This window comes from Netta rufina (assembly GCF_964035555.1).
Source record: "Netta rufina genome assembly, chromosome: 9".
NCBI classification, from domain to species: Eukaryota; Metazoa; Chordata; class Aves; order Anseriformes; family Anatidae; genus Netta; species Netta rufina.
This window is the reverse complement of record NC_140132.1, coordinates 21,401,879-21,422,084: the sequence shown is the minus strand read 5'-3', so window position 1 is coordinate 21,422,084 and position 20,206 is coordinate 21,401,879. Positions and strand designations below refer to the sequence as shown.

The 20,206-nt window shown below is 42.0% G+C and overlaps 1 protein-coding gene across 1 annotated transcript in view; it reads right to left on the bottom strand.

The window, feature by feature from the left end:
• Positions 1-2,836: 2,836 nt before the first annotated feature.
• SPATA16 (spermatogenesis associated 16) overlaps positions 2,837-20,206 on the bottom strand; it is a gene marked incomplete at both ends in the record, with an annotated part of 74,897 nt that continues 57,527 nt past the window's right edge. The window contains 3 exons of the mRNA XM_084291810.1: positions 2,837-2,959; positions 14,119-14,202; positions 18,501-18,665. Of these exons, the coding sequence (XP_084147936.1) occupies positions 2,837-2,959; positions 14,119-14,202; positions 18,501-18,665 (372 nt within the window). The remainder of the gene's footprint in view (positions 2,960-14,118; positions 14,203-18,500; positions 18,666-20,206) is intronic.

Sequence of the window (20,206 nt, the reverse complement as noted above, 5' to 3'; positions counted from 1 at the left end):
CCAAGCAGTAAAAAGGTACCTAACACCTGAAGGAGCTCACTCTGCTTGTGCTCTAGGCCTTGGTACAGAAATTCTGGCATTTACAAGGAAGCAGTGATCACAACAGCAAGCAAAAGAGTTATGAGGCAGTCTTGGGGAGAGGGTATTTTTACTTTTTTTTTTTCTTTTTTTTTTTTTTCCCTGTCTTTAAATTGGTATAGTGCTCTTTGCTTTTCATTGAGTGGTTTCAACTGACAGAAGTTGCTTGGGGCCAGTGAACCTGGCTGTCAACAGATAAATCATTTTTGTGACCAAAAAAAAATGATGTGGCGGAGGAAAACAAATGCCCACCATTCATTTGGAAACTAGTCTTTGAAACAGAAGTGACCTGAAAGTGGAACTCTTGGGTAATGGTCTCAGTTGTGTCCTTGTGTGCAAGACTGAAAAGGAGGGTGAGGAGTGAAGTCCAACTGGTGCTAGCTCCTGATGAGAGGAGCCATGGCGTGCATTGTCTCCTTATAGCAATCCCCAGCTATGAGGCCAGGGAATCATTATAATACAGTCTGCAATTTATTCAAAAGACAAGATTATATTATTATTATTATTATATATTATTTAGGGGAGCCTAGTGAATCACATGCGTTGGAGACTATGCCGCATGCAGCAAGCATCAGACCCACCCGCACACCCCTCTCCTTCCCATGCCATCCAGCCAAAGTGAAGTACGTTCATGGGGTGAAGCTGCCTCTCAGAAAGCCTTGAGTAAAACACCTGCTTGCAGATCTGGGCCTGGGAATCTATGCAATACAGATGGGTATTTTTGGAAAACAGCAACCCCTTTCCCTGTGGCAGAGGCTCCTTTCATATTTCCTTTGTGGTGTTTCACAGATGACTTCTTCTGACAACTGCCTCAGTCTATGGCTTTCTGGAGCTAAAGGGCGCTGTAGCCAGATGTTGGCCCAGATGTTTCAGACACCTAACAGATTGATTTGGGCAACAGCTTCTCTCTCTCAGTGAGGAATTGATCTGTAGCGTAAGTTTTTCTGCCCTACCTGAATGTCAGATACCTGAAAGTGAATTGTCACATCTTGTCTCGGGTCTGGGGTTCTCACAAAGCCCTGCAATGAGCCTGGTACGCTGTGCTCAGTGCACCAAGATCGACTTTTTCATGTTGCACAGACTGTTTTCTCACCAGCAGTGTTGTTTTCCCCCCTCAAAGTTCACCTCTTTTCATTGCACTTTTTTTTACCTGGAACGATGAAAAAGAGTCTACGTGATTTTGCATAAAATATTGCAGAATTGTAAACTAGTTTACATCAAATTAAGAGTATTTGCTTAAGAGCCTCATGATTTACCAAACTGTGTGTTGACTGTGACTTGATGATCCATGGGGAGCAGTCTTTCTGATTTAGTATGTGTCTGCTCATCAAAGATGGATGATTGCCACTATGTGTCATAAAACTTCATCTGACAAAACCAACTCCATTGCAAAATAATGCTGTCTCCAAAGGGCAATAATTCTTCGTTTCTATGTCCCACATGTCTGAGCTTGAGCTAGCTCAGATTTTCACAGAAAGATTTCTTTATACATACTCTGTTAACGATGAACAAACGACTATCAAAGCTTTTGCTGGTTCTCTCTTAGTTTAAAAAAAAAAATATTTTATGAGAGCCTAGGAAGATGGTTTGTAGCAGCTAAAAATCTGTGGGATTTAGACTCCTATCTGTGATAAATAGATAACGGGAATTATGTGGCTAAATACCTTTGAGGTCCTAGATTTTCAATTAAATCTTAATGCTCAACTGGATTTTTTCTTTCTATCTTTTTGTTTTAAAGTTACCTTTGAATGAGAAATTATATGGAACTGAATCCTATTTTTATAGGTTGAGGTTATTTTCTTACAAAGTAAATGCAGTGAAGGAAAAGGGACAGACTGCACACATCAGTTAAGGACGCCTAGCAAACATCATCTGGTAAGGTGATCTCTATTGAAAAGTAGGTCTTTTAAAATGAAATAAAAACTGTGATTCTGTGAAATTAAAAATTATTGTCTAATGGAGGAAAACTTACCTGTAGGGCACAGACCAGAGCAAAAGGCTCCAGGTTCTTAACCCGGAGCAACACTGGCCTCTGTTTTTTGCTTTCTCTTTTTGTTGTGTCATGTTTCTTGCACTTGTCCTTGTTTCAGCTATAAAGTGCAGGCTCCCACTTGTCACCTTTTGCTATACCAATACCTGTAGTGTAAAGCATTAATGTGGGAAGAAGATAATGTGAGGCCAAATTCCTTTTAGCTAAGGACTGGGGGGGGGATGCCTGTCCTCAGCACTTCTCGTGTGACAACCAGGCCAGGAGGGTTTTACAGGGTGTGGCTACAGAATGTCCTCAGGTCAGAAAATCCATATGGGCTTCCTCTTGAAATTTAAGCCCCTTTGGCCTGATGTGCACTGCTCTGTAAAATCAAGTCACGGGCTGCAGAGGTGTGGGCAGGTAGCTGGGCTGTAGCCCCAGGCAGTTTTCTGCAGCTAAGTGTATGTAAGCGTGGGTGTAAACCATTAGAAGCCCTCCCCGGCTTTTTCCTCATGGATGTAGAGAGAAAAATGCACCGCTGGGTGTTACTGTTTAAATAAACAAGACAATTTAAAATAAGCCTTGCGTGGACGTTTATTCCAGCCAGTTAAGGCTAATGAAGTGCAGGAGTGTCTTGCTAAAGATACCCCATAGCGAGGGGAAGGCTCATTAAGTGGAAAGGTGGCTTTTGCTGACCTATCTATCAAATATCTACAGTGTTAATTTTCTCGTTGGCTGTGTGGCCATGTCTTTAGGGCTGGTGAGGGACAGCTTTGTATTTCCTAGGCTCTAATGTTGCTGCGTATTTTGAAGCCTCTTCATTTTCATTTTCTCCCTCCTAGCTGCTCTCAGCCTTTTGTTCTTTAAGTAACTGTCTTCTACTTGGTATAAGAAGTCTTCAATTATTCCGATCTGCAATTACAAAGAAGTGTTAGAATCATGTCCCTGTCCCTGCATAAAAACATTAGAAACTTTGGCAATTAGTTTATTTCAGAACTAATTCTCATTAGAAGGAAAACCATGTGAAGGCACCTCTCGTACAATTGGCTGGAGTAATGGTACGTGATTTATTAAATTTTTTGTCCCTTTCTGTTTGGCCTTATGCACGCACAGATTCAGTTCTGTGAATTTGGATTCAATTACTTTACTGCTGTGGAAGAGACTTCTTTCATTGAAATCTGTGCATTGAAAACAGAAATTTATCACAACTCTGTCTTTAAATGGCATTGAAAAACAGCCACTTTAAAAGGAAGGGATGATGAGGAAATTAATCTCGGGCAAGTCTTTCTTGATAAGGAAAGAGAACAGAAGCTTCTGGCATTTATATGCCAAAAATCAGCACATGGAGAAAAATGAGTATTCTGCATTGCTATGGCATGAACCATTTTTCTATTAAATCAAAATGAAGTTCTGAATAAATATGTTTTCCCATGAAATATAATTCACTAGAGAATGTAGTAAAAGAACAGATGACCTGTGTCCCCCCCAAATAAAAACATAATTATTCTAATAAAGAGTACATTCAGATAGATATACTTTGCAAGGCTGATTTCAGAACTGAAAATAAATGTTCATAATCAAAACCAGATATTAATAGTACTGTGTACAGGTATTCTGTGAACAACAAGCATTCATAATTTCATGGCTATCTTCCCCCATGCCTTACCTTTATTCATAACTTATGTCAATATTTGTGATGTGCAGTGTTTCTGCATGGTGAGGATGGGAACCATCTCCCTTTGCACTGAGTCATGCTCAGGACCTAGACCCTATATAACGTGAGGATCTAAAGAATCAATCTTCCAATTGCATCTTAAGCTGCAATCTTTTTTTTTTTTTTTTTTTAAAAAAAAAAAAGTCCTAATCTATCATCCTGACACTCATTCAGTGGAGCATTGCTTCTTTAGTCACAGCACTGAGCAGCTGACTGTGAATTAATCTGAGCGTGGCTCACCAGTGCATTTATTTGTATATTTTGCTGTTATTTATTTGTATATTGAGCTGTTAGGAGAGTGCTCCCAGCCCCGAGCTTGGAGCCGTGCATGTTGGAGAGGGGCGTGCGTGTGATGGAGACGCCACCAGGCAAGCACCAGAGCTCGTGGGCAATTATTTCTGCTCCTCTGGGGTGCTGAGGGCACAGGAGCTCGGCCTCCTGCACCCCACGAGCTTGCATTGGAGCAGTTTTACCCCATGCTGGTGACCCCAGTGGGCTTTGCTCCTCCGCTGTCAGGAGGGCTGCAGCAACAGATGCCCACGGAGGTTGGGGCTGGCTCTGGTGTGACGTGCTCGCAATATGAACATGCAGGGGATTAGGGAAAGGAATCGTTATGCTAGCCTCATTTTTAAGAAGCTGAAATAAAAGCTTAGGAAATCATTGATCTGCCAAAAGCAGGCAGGAAGTCTGAGAAAGACTAATCGCTTGGTGCCAAGCTCCAGTCCAGGGGCTCAGCCATATTAAAAACAACAAGCAAGCCCCCAAGGCTGTTCTGCAACAGACCAAATTAAAATGTCTCTGTGACTTCTGTGATTATAAGGAATCTGTTAGATTTCTGGGAGTAGGGCTCGTGTTTGGGCGAGCACAAAGTGTGTGAAGAGGCAGGGAAATGAATCCCAGGCAAGTGGGGAGGGGAAGGGGTGAGGGAGGTCCAGGAAGCGATCAAAAGCCCCAGGAGCTCCTTTAGGACCATCCAGCGGTGGCCAAGCTGCTGGTGATGCCACCAGAGAGCCCGGGGTGGGATGGTGTTCCCACCAGAGCTTGGCTGCTGCTGTGTGCTTTTCATATTTATAGAATACCTGTCAACTCCAGCCCCCAAAATAAGTTCTAATATGGCATATCAGGGGTGGAAATAATAGTTGCTTACATAATTGCAATGCTACTGACACAGCTGATGAGCTGATGATGTTATTTGCACAGCAGTGATGACATTCAAACCCTCGCTGACTTACAATTACACTGTATGCGCTGAGCCCTGGCATGATTTAAATTACCATACAAACACAATGAAAATACAGTCTCTTGACAAGATAAAGGGGGGAAGGGGGGTAGCTTAAAAATGTCTTTTTGGTGGCTGCAGTGTTCAGTAGTGCTTATTCATGGCTTTTTAGCTTGCACATTTCATTTTAAGAAAGTAAATTGGAAGCATTATGTTCTGCCTTTTTGCCTTGATTTAAAACCTCCCCGTGCCCGCTCTTCTGCTGTTTGACTGTGGTGAGCCACCTTCAGGGCTCTCGTTGGGAAATGCAAATTTTTAAAATCAATAGCTTCATTTTTTTTTTCTTTTTTCTTTTTTTTTTTTTCTTTCCAATAAGTGCTTAAAAAAGAATCTGTGTGGATGGGAGTGTGCAGAAGGACATATGTCACAGCCAGCCCAAATGTGACTAGTGTAGGGAAGCGGCTTTTGGAGAAGTCTCGCGATTCACTCCTCAGCTGACCTCAGACTGTTGCTGAGCCCCCAGGGCTGTGTAGCCAAACTCTGCAGCCACTACGCGGGCTGAAGTGCCATTGTGTATTCTAAAGCACCACTAAATCCCACCATGGGAAGAGCCCTGCAGGACTTGATTCACAGTGCTGGTGTTGCCAGTGATGCACACGAGGACTCACCCTGCACAGGGATCAATGCCAGGTCAGCCCTTCGCCCTCCTGTACATGGATTTTGCTCTAGGTGAATTATCGCTTCATGGGCTTTTTCTCAGTGTAAGTTCTCGAGTGCCTGGTGGCCTGAGTACTTATGGAGACAGTTTGGGCTTCAATGTATTTTAATCCTCTGCTGCTAAGACATCTTATTTTCAAGATACCCCAGGTATTTGCTCCCCTAGGTTCTCCCAGCAGTACAAGTCGCTTCTGTTTTTCCCTCATTTCTGGCTGCTCCTGTCCCTGTTTCTTTCACTGGGCTTTTCTCTCTCTGGTCTGGCCCCTCTGATCAGCTGGAAGAAGCAGAGGAAAAGGAGGTGGATGGTATAGAGAGCAAACTGAAAGAGGTGAGAGGCAATGCAATGGGGTCAGCCTGAGGGATGAACAAAGGAGGGTCTCCTCAGGCGAGGCAGTGTGTGGTTTCCCTTTGGCTTGGGATCTGATCCAGACCTATGGCAGTTTTTGAAAGTGACTTTACGTAGGTCCATACAAAGGCAGAGAACAAGACAGGCCTTGTTTGCAGCATACAGAGGCATTTCTGATCTTGCCCTTCTGTAGGTGTTGTCCAGTGATGGATAAAGGGGAGCGAGCTGGCAGTCCTGCTCTCGGATGCTGTCCTGATTCCCTCACGGCACGGAGGATGTACAAGCAGCACCTGCTGCTGCAGCTGGGCTGCAACCATCATAAGATTTCAGTGTAAAGGACCTCTGGAGGTCGTTAAGACCAACCTCCTCTGCAGAGCAGGCTTCGTGGGGTTTCCCCTCTTTTACTGAAGCCCCTACTGCTTTTCTGCTAGCGTCCAATCAGTCACTTCTGGCTTTGTCCAGATGCATCTGGTTTTGCCCTGAAAAACGCACAAGGCCAGTATATTCTTTGCTCTTCCTATGCACTCCCTGGGATAAGACATCCCACATATGGTTCCTAATTACGTGATATGCACCAGCTATGAAGAGAGGCCACAGAGACACTATCCATCATGCAGGGTGTTTTTGTCCAAGTCCTGATGGGCCACAGATGTCACGAAACTTGTCAACCTTTGCTGCAAGGGGGCTGTTCCAAGGAACAGATGCCCATGGTCGATGGCTTGCTGATGGTCCAGCGGAAGCTTCATGGCTTGTCCAAAACTGGGGGAGATATTCTCATCACAAACTAGCTTGTGTTTTTTAAAATACTGGCAAGAATCTGAATACAAATACAAAAATATCAGCAATAGAAGAGTTTTCACCAGAAGAGTTTAGAACAGCACAAATGAAAGAGCCAGGACAAACTCCCGAGGACAAACTCATGTAGGAAAACAACTCTTTAAAAAAAAAATGTAGATAGAAATGCAGCAAGCAGACATAAAACCGTACAAGTCTGTGTTACATGGATCCAAGTGTATGCAGGCTCTACACTGCCTAAACATCCAAACTACTTAAATCCTGATACAGACTGGGAGAGTCAGTGTGAAAGAGGAAAGAGGTGCTTTTGAAAATGTATGCAGGAGCCATAAATAACAGGCAACAGCAAAAAGGATTTGGGGGCATAACAGAACCTATTCCTATTACTTGGGAGCTCTTAGTAATTAATAGAAGGCAAATGAGCTGCCTTTAAACATGAAGTACCTCTCTGTGTTTTGCTTTGTACCCCTGCACTTGCTGAAGCACTCGTTGGGCTGAAGGAAGGAACCAAAGGAACGGTACGGAAAGGGCCCGGAGGGTGAGCAGGGACGGCTGTACGGTGTGTGGAGGAAACGCTGAGAACATGCCACAATTGTGATTTTACTGCTTGTGTGTTAAGTGAAGCATTTTTGAGCTGCTGTGGTTGGTTTTGGAAGGGAGCTGGGTTTGCATATAGCACATCATCTCCTGAATGGCCATGGGCAGGCCAGAGTCATTTCCCTATGTTTGTCTGGCGATGTAACCCACTGACCGCACAACTCTCGCCTTGGACCTGCTTTTGGAAACGTTCATAGCTTTAGATGCTAGTGCCAAAGATAAATGTGCTGTCCCTCATGCTCCATTTCTGCAGTTTCACATGCCTTGTGTATGCGCTGCCTTTCTTTAAAGAACGCGGTCTGACAGCGCTGTCCACATTTCCACCCTGAAGGACGAAGTTTAGTGAAACACTGAAAAATTAACAGGGTCTTAACACGTTAGCAAAGCTCCAAAGCTAAAAGCAGATGGAAGAAGGAGTATTTGCTGATGGGAAATTGAATAAAGAACCTGTTGATGCTGGTAATGAATTACATTTATTAAGCACCTTACAACGGAGATGGTCCTTCGGTACTTTACAAGCTCTCCTGAATCACTGTCCAGCTCAGTGTTTACTGCGAGCTGTCCTGTTGACTCGTGCTATCTTTCACAGCAGTAACAACACCTGGCAGCAGGTGTTTATAGGGCTGGAGACCTTTCCTAGCAGAGGGCAGCAGGTAAGCTGACTGCTCATGTATAAGTGACAGCATGATTAGCAAGGGCTGGGGAAATATCTGTCGAAATCCCTATGCAGGCACCGTTAATGTCCAGAATCGCCTGTGATTTAACTGCCAGGCAACGACAACCAGCTACATTATTCTGATGTCTGAGACATTTACTGCTCAATTGCCATATTTACTGGTATTTAAAATTATCCCATTGACTTATCTCACCCTATGGCTTGGCGGAATAGACCAGAGCTTTTCTTGTAACAAAACACTCCTTCCCACTTGCATTACCAGTACTTTTTTTGTCTCTGTGATGACCTACCAATTATGGGTGTAAGTGTCATATGATATTAGACCAACTGATTTGGCTGGAAAAAACAGACCCTCCTTCCCTCCTCCCTTTTCACAATGGTTCTGTGCATTTGTGAAATGCCCAGCTGTGTCACGGCCCTGGGGAGAGAGCAAAGCAGGAGCCAGTTTCCTTCTGGTAGTGGCCAGCCATTCCTTGGCTGCTTCAGGACTAGCCAAGCTGAAGCACACCGAGACAATTTGGGAAGCCTGCTGGCTCTGAGAACAAGCAGCGTTCCCAGTGGCTGTGGCATGGGCTTGGGTTACTGCACAGGACCCTACAAAGTCACACAGAACCAATAACTGCTGCAGCAGCCAGCGCAGTGCTCTTCAGCAACACGTCCACTGTCCATCAACAAAATATGAATCTCCCTCCTTGCTCCTCTGGCTGACCGAATGCCTGGCAAGTCCACGGCCCTTTTCCATGGCTTGGTTTTCAATTAAGAGATAATGTCAGTGGAAGAGCACAGGTCATCAGACAGCGTTCTCCTGCTGCTGCAAAAGGCAGAGCTGTAGTAAGCAGAGGTCAACTACTGAGAATCTGTGTGCCAGGCTAAAGGATTATATAATACGTTAGGCTAATTTTACTTCATTTTATATTCACATATATTAGTGCAGTTTTTGTTATATACTTATCCTTATGTAAGTTACATCTGTTCTTTTATTCACTCATCCATGTTTGCTCTGTTTTCAGATTTATGAAACAGGCGTTCCACTGAGCTCAGCAAATGATGGGCATAATAACTTATCTAAATTGCAAAGTATGTGATGCCCTTGAGGTAAACTCAGATGTAAAGGTTTTATGAAGTGTCTCACATGTAGAAGTGTAGGGAAGTGTTTATTTGCCAACTCCTGTCTATCCTTTGGCTGTTCAAATGATGTTAAGAGAATCCTATGAAACCACTATGAAAGCCTAGGGGCTAAATGGAGGAGAGAAGCAGAACTGCATTATTATCTTCACAGAGCCAATATGGCACTTGCTACCTTATTGGGCTCTCCTCTCTTCGGATGTCAAAAGTTTATGGTTGATGGGCTGTAAAGTATCTCTTTATTTAATGAAATGCCTCTCACTGTAACAATATTAATGAATTTATTGTTATGAGACAGGAAAACAATCCCCCTTATTTCTTCTGTTACAAAACTACATAGAATTGAGGGCTCTGTAGAGGAAAGGAGGCCGCTTCCTACCCCTTTAGGTATCTTAGATACCATAAACCCTTCCACCTGACCATAGTGGCTATAACATCCTAGAATGGCCATGCAGAGACATGATTCCTTGAGTTATTTAGGGCCAAGCTTGATCATTACTCCCAACATTCATACTCACGGCAGATTTTACTTAAATCTGTAACTCTGTCAGGAAAGCAGCTAGCAAACAGTGACCAGACCTGGCTATTACAGTGCCTCATTTCCTTAAAACTCAGTGGCTGCAGTACTCTTGTGGGATCCAGCTGAATTATCAGGGTAGTTCCCCTCCATCTCTCTTGGAGATCTGTTCACTGCCGCTGAGCCTTGTGCATTGGAAGTCATTGCTCAAACTGCTGGCCTGGCAGCCTCATTAGATTAATAAATTCAAATGTTATAGAACTAAGAAGAGAATTCACACTTTAAAATCCAGTAAGAAAAAATATTTTTCTGCCTCTGTTCACTGGTGAAGACTTAAGACCCTTTATAAGATAGGCTATGATGCTTTTCCCCATAGTGTTTCCCACTGGCTACTTTATGAGGACTTTGCATTCACAAGGCTGGCTTCAGAGAAGTCCCTTCTCATAAAATGCTGATGGTGTGATATTTCAGTACCTTCAAGATTCAACCTATACATTTGGACAGAGAGAGTAATTAAAAAAAAAAATAATCTAAGCCTAGTATGATGCCTTGCTGTAAGCCCAGCAATCTGGGCACCAGCAAGCTCAGTTTGGGAATTTTTAGGAATACATTTGTTCTTGAAGAAGATTGGGACTCCTTCCCTCTCTTACGTGCTTGATGGGTCTTACCCCCAGGTGTCTGGGTTTCCCCAAATTGCTGATACCCAGGAACATCGCGGCTTCCAGCCCTAGCCCGGCAGGCAGAGGGAAAATATGGGCCATGGGCAAAGTTAAATTGCTGTAGACTCACTGCAGTGAGTCTCATGATGTGTATTTGAGAATATTCAACTACCTGGACACATGGAAGGGTCTAAACTACTTGGTGAGTCTCTGTGAGCTGGGGAGTGGGGACACGGCCAGGCAGGGCATGGTGAACTGCCACCCCACCAGCTCCATCCCATGGATTTGCTGGTGGCTGGTGGAGGGGCAATGGCCCTATGTACCACTGTGCAGTGATACCAGCTCAGCTCAGTTTTACCCAGGGAGCTGCATGTCAAAGTGTCTGTAAAATCCCAGAGAACAGGCATGAAAGGGATTTGGAGAGGCTGGCCCAGCCCATGTTTCCTTTCCATTCTGCAAGGATATCTAAAATGTGGTTAAGCCTCTGCAGGGGGATGTTTCCTAATCTCCCACAGTAATGTAGGCTGTCCTGGGTCAGGTCTCCTTGTGGCTGCAGAGTCCACAGCCTGCTATTACTGAGAAAGGCATCTCCTGAGCTGTGATGTTCCCTTTTCTCCAGCTAATCACTGAGTCATTTTTCTTTTTGTTGTATTTAAAGCTTCTGAAAATAATTAGCCCGTTTGAAAAATTGGTTCACTTAAAAACATAAATTTGTCAGAGAATTGGGTGAGCAGTGCAATGCCCAAAACACTTGAAGCTACACATACATTACTACTTTGTCACTGCTGTAAATTCAAAATTGCTCAGATTAATTTCAAACTAATTTGATAAACCCTCCACTGTGACAAAAGGAAAAGTGTTTGGTTGTCAGGCTTTGTGCCCTGGTACGTCAGATTTCAGCCTGAATGAATTTTTTATGGCTGACTCTGGAATATAAAACTCTGAAAACAGTGGTTTGTAACGGCAGTTCTGACAGACCCTTTAACCGTTTGGAAAATAGGCACAGCTATAATTCTGCTGCATTAGAGAAAAATTTTGAGTGCTTTCATTAGGTGCAACAGCTGTTTCTATAGCAAGAGCCAAACTACACTGGTGGTAGTGTAGCTGTCAGCTTCTCAGAGTTTTGCATTTATAGCTGATTGTATAAACTCCTTTATGTTCTTTTTCACTTTCCAATATATGTAAATTAATTCAATAGCAAAATTACAAATAACTACCCTGTAACTAGATCTATGTGAAGGTTCTTAGCAAGCTCCTACAATCAGCGACATGCGACGAGCGAATCGAGAACCACTGAACTTTTCAAAATGGTTCTTGCACAAGTAAGTGACAGGCAGTAATCCATGCCACATCGGTTTTCTGTCACCAGATTTAATCCTCTGTAGTAATCTGTTAGGGTCCTTTAACCTGGTGTAACTTTCTAAATTAGAGCTGATTTAAGTGAAACATAAAAAAACAAACAAACAAACAAAAAAACAACAAGAAGCCAAACTCCACGAGTACTTTCCTGCTTCTTCTACTAAGTAAGAAAATTCCTCTAGGAACATGCTGAATATGCTGGAATTAAATTTTGGAAAAAAGTAAAGTAGAAAAGAACTATTTGATGATGCTCTCCAGTTCTTTGTTCTGAAATAATATAGAAAAATATTTTTGTATTATGAAACAAACAGTGAGTTCTGCTTGGAACAAGATGCCCCAAATCAGATACAGTTATTCAAGCTGTCAAAAATGAAATGCAAAAATTATTTTCAGAATGCAAACAAATTTTGAAGCACCACATTTTAAAATGCAGAGAGCAGATTTTCAGGCATTGAGTAAATTTTATTCCTAAATATAGAATTATGCACAGCTTTGTGTGGCGTAATTTGGGATGCCAGTCCATTTTTAAATGTTAGCTTGATTTCAGTTAGGATTATACTGAAAGTTAAAGTATCCAGAGAAATATAAAAGATTTACGTGTATATGTACAAATATATCACACATACAAAAAAGATGTTTTACTAAATTTACAATGAAATATTAGCTGGTGTCTGTTGAAATATATGGCAATCTTTTCAGTACCATCAACAGACTTTTAATGAACCTTTAATAAATATTTTGATATTGGTATATGTAGTCTAACTTCCAGCCACAATCCTTTCTCTATGGTTGTTCAGAGTTGTGAAAACCTGGCTGGTTATTTCAAACACCTAACTGTGAATTAAAATCCCAACTTTTGGAAAAAAAAAATTAGAAAACTTTGTATCTAATACCTAAGTCTGTTGTCTGAGAATGAGAAAGATAACTGCCAAAGAAGCAGAGGGAGTAAGTTATTTGTCAATATATTATTCACTCTTTGCATTCATGTTTTTATCAATGTTTATTATAGCAGGAAGTATGTATGCAACTGATAAATGTAGGTAATTTTATATTGCATGTATTTGTGTTGCAAAAGCTTCTCACACAATCTGCAGGCAGGTGTGAGAGATTTAGAGAATATCCTGGTGTGATGGAAAAGCAATGTGAACATTTAATATTTGCTTTACCTCATGAACAGTCAAAAGAGATGCAACTTGTTCTATAATTTTGGGCATTTAAGTTCTGGTTACTTTATCCAACTATTCTGTACTTAGAAAACTTTTTTTTATGAGCCACCTATGTGACAGCTCAAGGAGGCATTACACCTGGTCCAGCTCACTCTCAGAGGTGATGCCTTCTGAAACTTTAATCCTAATAACTCATAAATCCTGGCTCTGAACATCTCTGTACCCTCTGCTCCTGTCACTTGTTTCAGACACCCCTGTCCCATTTGCTTGTCCTATTCACATGGATGCAGTGCAGGCAGCTTGGGTTCCTGGTATTTTCCCTGAGATTTGACTGTAAACCCTAAGTACCACAGTGGAACAATGTCAAGTCCTGTCAGTGCCAAAGTGCTCTGTCAAGTCTTGTCAGTGCCCTGTTGTCTGGACGTGGTACAGAGTGAGCGTGCATCTGCCTGGGGCCCTACAGAGATTCAGTGTCAGAGTGATGCTGTGACCTGTTAGCAAAATCCTCCTTTCCTAGTGATGCATTGCCGTCCTGCACTCAGAAGGGGCGGAATGTCAATAGTGTTGAATGCCCAGAGTGAATTGCTTTGTTTTGAAAGGCTCTGTGCAAATGTAAGATTCTCCCATTACATCCCAGCCTGACCTATTATTCACTACATCGGGTCAAATTCCTCTGCACAGAGAGCCAACAACAGGCTCCCTGCATTTCACAAATCCTACAAGAATTACATTGACCGGTTGCTGAGCAGAGACTCCAGAGAAGCATTTACATGCCTGTTACATCTCACATCACCAAAGCCTCATTTGAGCTCCACTGAGGGACCTCATTTGTTGGGATGAGTTTTATTCCCTAACAACTCACCCCAACAATTAGCACAGTACCCATATGACAAAGATGGAAGAGAAGCAAAATTATCAGCCAAAAATAAGCTATGCAGATTTCTTTTTCATTAGATAACCACAAGAGGCTATTAACATGGACAAAGATCAGCCATAGGGGCTAAAGCAAGAAATGAATATGTATTTGTGGTTAGTGTCTGAGTGCTAAGAGAGTTCAAGGCCCGCAGACAGCTTTCAAGCAGCACCTACTTTCTTTTCTACCTTTTGAACAGCTCTGGCTCAGGTGGACATATACTCCCCAAGGAACAATATGCTCTTCTGCCCCTTCTGCAGGTTTTTACCTTCTCAATTTTATTCCACACACGTTCTTTATCACTCCTTCTTCCTTCAAGGGTGTCCATGGCATCTGCCATTAACGACTGCAGCTGCGGCACCAAGATAAAAATTATCAGTGTGGAATTCACACAGAAATAACTTCTCTAAATACACAGATTAAAACCTAATTAAAAAATCATTTGTACGCTGATGATTTTATTACTCATCTTTCACACAATGAGCACCGCCACCTCATCTTTGCTTCAGCCATTACACTGTATTATTGTGGATATAAAATACTTAACAATGGGAAAAAATCCAGTGGAAAATTTGTATTTAAGCCTATACGTTTCTGTGCGGGAAATGTTTATACTTGGTTAAGGAAGACTCAGGTTGTAAAGAACAGAGGTTCCATATTTCATTCTTTAGCTGTCTGGGATATTCTGTGTCGTACATGACTGCTTTTTAGTATTTCTCCCAAGGCTAATGTATCATAATTTAGGGCAGCATGTAAAACTGCACAAGAGGACAACACTAAAGCTGAGATGCTTTTACTGTAGCTGGGAGTATCTAGCTCATTTTCCCTTCTTTTACTATCCTTTTTCTTTGGCAGACCCTTCCTCCTCCCCATCATTCAGCATAACAGACCATAAAAGCAAGGCTGACAATTTCTAGTGTAAACTATAAAAGGAAGCTGTAGGAAAATACTTGCTAATCTGTGCTTAGTGTTAGAGGGAAGGCTAAAATTCAGGTTTGTTGTGGTATTGTCTCACCCTGTACCTTCTCTATGCACTCGAAAAATGTTTTGGTCACTCCGTATTCAGTAACACAGGGTTGTTAACAACATGGTTTGGATTCAGTGTTATCCTCCCATGGGCAGCCAGCACCAGCATTTAGGAAGAAACTGGGAGAAACCTGTATGTAATACCTGGGGTACTGCACTGCTCTGTAAGTTTTATTCCAAAATGTTTTGTTGTTTAAAGGGAGCAACCAACGCAAGAAATAGCTTTTGGTGCCTCTTCCCAAATTTGTTGCACATTACCAGACTAGATAGACTGGATAATAATAATAAAGTGTAAGCATTCATACAGAAATTGTCTCCTTTCTGCATCTAGATTGGCAGCAGTCTACCATGAGTACAAGAGGTGATAAAATTTAAAATGTCAATGTTTAGGCTTATCTGAGCAAGATATAAATATGCTGTCTTGAGATTCAGGGAACAGACTTGTATTTCCTCAACTTTACCTTCACATTCAGGTTTTTGATGTTAAAATTCCCTGTCTTTGTCCCAACAAGGGATAAAGGTATCTTCTGAATCTTACTTAGGGTCAGTTCCAGCTAATGTTGTGCTTGTGCAACCATTAAGTTGAACATTATTGGCCAAAACATTTTATGAAACTTTTTTTTTTTTGGAAGTCATGCATCAGTATTCATGAAAAACAAAACTGCAAATTTCTGCCTCTGACCCTAATGTGAAAAGAGTCAAGAAGCTGTCAGAAATTTTCCATCAGAATACTTTTATGACAGATAATCTCCTTCTATGAATCCAGAATAGACACAGCCCAGAGATTAAGGGTATTAAGGGCAGAAAGGGTAAAGCACAAAGTCTGCATCAGAGCAGGCGGAGGGGAACAGGACAGGGAAGGAAGGGATTTCTCGGTGGCTGTTCTTGGAGCAATTCCTCCTGAATTGGTTGAAAAGGGGTCACCGGGGTAGGGACTGGGATGTGGGTCTGCCACGCTCAAACCCATCTAGGCTGGAGACTTCACTGCTTTGGACAAGGAGTTAAGCCAGGAAACCTGGCTCATTGTGAAAAGGGCCTTGTGCCTGCTTTGGGTTTAGTTTTCATCACCCAAAGTTTTTTACTGGCTCTGATGGCAAAAAAAAAAAAAAAAAAAAAAAAAAAAAAGGTGAATGGGATAGGAGTGGACAGTTGGCAAACCAAAGTAATTCTCCCAAAGCTGATCTTTTTTTGGAAAATCCCCTCCTTCAAGGAAATTTTTATTTTAATATCTTGTCCTTATTTGATTTAAAACTGAAATAGATTTTTTTTTTTTTTTTTTTTTTTTTTTGGACAAGCATTCATCTTGATTAATCGTGTACAAATATGGTGACAGTGAAATCATAAAGCTTGGACATGTTTTGTTTCAACAACTGAACTGTTCAAGCTAACTGAGATCTTTATTCTCCCAGGGTCTATGAATAAATACTAATCTAAAAAGGCCTCAGCTGAAATTCTCTGTGCTATAGATTAGGACTTTATTTATTTAGTTACAGGAAGACATTTACAGAGAAGAGTTTATAACTGAAATGCCTTTGGGATCCTTGCTGTATCAGTGCAAATTGCACTGTTATAAATTCAACATGTTTTAAACTTTATGCAACTCATACAGTATGCGATAATAAACATTTGGCATCTTTAGCATTCTCCAACACAATTTAACTGCCTTCCTAGGTCATAAAGCCTTATCTCACCTTTCCAATGTAAAGTTAGAATGACCTCAGAGGAATTACTTTAAATTTTTATTAGCACAAGTGAGATTAGAATTTGGCCAGACGAGTCTTCTTCATGAAAAAAATACCTTTAAAACTATTTAGATACCTCCTAGAAAGACAGCTGAGGAGTGAGAAACAGGTGAAGGGGTGCGGGTGCTGCCTGTGGCCACAGGCAGTTGCAGGCTGCCAGGGCCCACCAGTATAGCCCAGTCCCACCAGTGCTTCCTCCTGCCCACAGCCCAGTGGAGGGAGGAGAACAGTGCCCAGGAGCAACAGGGGATCTTTGATCTTTTGCTCACTGTGGGATGGCTCAGATGAGCAGGCCCAGCAGTGGGCAGCGATGTCCTGAGCTCGGTGCAGTCCCTCATGACACCAGGAAGGGCAAGGGCCATTAATTACTCCCCGGTGAAGCCAATCTGCACATTTGTGCTTGCAGATGTGTTTCTTAACAGTGTGATGCCTGAAGTTCCCTAAAATATTCCAGCTACACGGTGTCTGAGCCTCCATTTGCATACACAGACCAAAGATATAGTTTACAAGAGGATGACAAGACAAAGGAAAAAAAATGAATGCTGAATTAATGCATTTTAATGCTCCGGACAGAATAGCTGGTAGAGATTTTCTGCCTTTTTCTTTTAAAAGACATTTTTACCTTGGGCTCAGTAAACAAAGCATGTGTTTTGCTGAAAGATTTCGAGCCTCTCACTGAAATCCTCCAGGAGGCACCCTCACTCTGCCCAGTCCTGCCCCGACAGGCCGAGGACCTTTGCCTGGGCTGGCCTGCAGCCTTCCTCAGAAAGGTTTCCAGGGAGGTCAGGCTTGTGATTACTACATGACAAGATACAGGCAGCAGTGTAATAGCCTGCATCTAGCTTGTGATGTACTGAAAATATTGCACCCTGGAGAAAACCTATAACTGAAATATGTACCAATAACTCCAGACCCTTTAGTCAGCCTTAAAATGTGGGCCCGCTGAAGTTTAACACTGGCAAACTTGCATCAAAAGGAGAATATCTCCTTGTAACACAGTCTCTTTGCCATGTGGCTTCCCTTTCTCTGGAGCCCAGACCTCACGGGCTAGCAGGCCCTTGCAGCAGCTGCAGGCCGCTGCTCGCCATCCCCGGAGCTCTGCAGGGCCACAGACATGTGTCTGGGGGCTGGCTTTGGGAAAACTGAGAGCCTTTAGAGGACCAAAGTCAGATCATCAAAACCTGGCTGTGTTTACATGTGGGCACTGTGGGAAGGTTTTTTTTTTTTTTTTTTTTTTTTGGCCAGGCTGAAATGTGTAAAATGTTCCTGCGCATGAGCTCTATCCCTCCATGTCAGGAAACCGAGCAGCCTTGTGGAAGGATAACCATGCACTTGCAGCACTTTCTAGTCGCAGGTTATTGATGCATTATCATGCTAGTAATGACCCCGGTCTTGCCACAGCCCTGCTTGCATCACTGTCCTCACTTTACAAGGGGAGAGCCTGCTTCGTTCAGAGCCAAGGAGCAAGTTGTAGATGGAGCTGGGAACAAAAGTCTTTTTTCCTCCTTTCTCCCCTGTCTTATGCTTTAACCAGATTTGGCCTGCTTTGCTGCAGGTGGCTTCTGATGTTAGGTATCTTAACGTAGCACAATCTGAATAATTGCAATCATTTTCCCAGACTGATTTGGGCAGGTTTGGGGGAAAAGAAGAGGTTTTAAAAATATGCCTACAGATGAGTCATGCTGGTTCTGTAAAAGTCATCCTTGCAGGTGATTAGCATCTCAGACAAGGCACTGCAGCAGGATTTTAAAACTACTTCAGGTCCACACATTCAAAAAAATTACTTCCAGAGAAAATTGCAGCGTAGCACTCTGCCCCAACCCTTCCCTCCCTACCTTCCTGCCTGCAAAAGCCAAAACAAGGATTAGAAATGAATGCTCACCAGTTCAGCATCCTGCTGACTGATGTCCTGCAGATAGGGAATGGATGCTAGCTCAGCCATCGCTTGATTAATCACCTGGGACTTTTCCGTGACTTGCTGCAACCGGCCGAGGATGCTGGCGTAATGCAACTTCTCTATCACACGTGAACACGCACAGAAATTGTCCTGTTCTCTCAGGAAAAGCAAGTGGGTTAGAGGAGAGTCACAGAAAACACACTTATCCTTTGAGTCTTATGCCTTGAGGCTTATCTTCATATATATTTACGCTGGTAATACTATAAGCAATATGGCATCCAGCACCTTTAAGATAATGCTTTTGACAATCTTTATAGAGGAGAAAAATACTTTCTTTCCACAATCTCTCTAGTCATACTAGAAAAATAAATATGTAGTCATAATATATGTGAAAGGGAGAGAGCAGATAACAAACATGAATGCAATTTTCTCATTTGGAAATGGCTTTTCAATAATCCCCTCAGTTAAATATTATCTGACTTTTATGGATTGCTTTTAAAGTTTCAGTAAAGAGGTTGAGGAAACCATGCAATGGCTAAGCCTATGGTTTGTTTGCAGACTAGGGAAATCCATAGTTTTCAAATATACAACCTTGAGGAGCTAAAACCTGCAGAGGTGGTCTCTGATCCTCCAGGCACATGGTAAATTTTAAGTATGTGCATAGAGAAGCTCAGCCAAGTGCTTGCATAAAATCTCAGCACCTGCTGAAGCGTTTGATGGATGGCAGCCCTACTACCATATTTTCAAAAGTGTTCTGATGCCAAAAATGCAAATGAGCACCCTACTGAGATTTTCAAAAGCAATTTGGCCTAGATTCTTGACAAAATGTAGCCATTGCTTATCTGAATGCTCAGCCATTCTGAGTGAAATTTCCATTCATCTAATCAGGGTTGTGAATGTATTTAAGTGCCTGAAATTGCAAGTATTGGCATAGATTTTCAAAAACACTTCTAGTATTTTTAGCAGACCTTTGTTCTGGCAGTACCATATGGTGGTGTGTTGATGCTGCCATTTACATACGCTTTGGTTCCCAGGTAGCTGATTCTAGGTCCCATTGTACAGTGAGCAGGGCAAATGGAAAGTTTTGAATTAAATTTATTTTTCCACAAATTGACAAAGAATCTCAAATTTTTGATCTGATCTTGATTTTGGTTTTGCAGAAATTTGCACCGGGAAAGCATCAAGTGGTTATAAAAATCATTACCAAAATGACTAAGAACATCATTCTTATATAAAATTCAAGTATTTAATAGCAATACTCTTCTTCCTTTATTTATGGAAGCATTTTTATCCCTTTTAATATAATATATAGCATAATTGTAAAGTAATATAAAATAAAAGACCATACTTTGAAGACTGCTGTCAGGAATTCAGCTATAATCTATGAGGTCCAGATATGAAAGCAACTGAGAAAGGAAGAACTGAGCCAATGAATTTCCATTAGCACCAGACGCTGCACAGGGAAGAGGAGCTCTGGTCAGCAGTTCTTTCAGTATTGCAGATAGCTCCAGTCAGCTGTGTTTGGAGAGGTTAATTTAAACCCAAGTATCACGGAGCAGAGATGCCAGCACGGTAGAAGATACCTCTTTTGAGAGAAGTGTGGTTTGATTAGTCTATTAATGAAAATGCCAAGAGCTTATTATTTTTCTCAATAAACATAATGGAGGGCTAAATTCTAAAGAGAATAAACA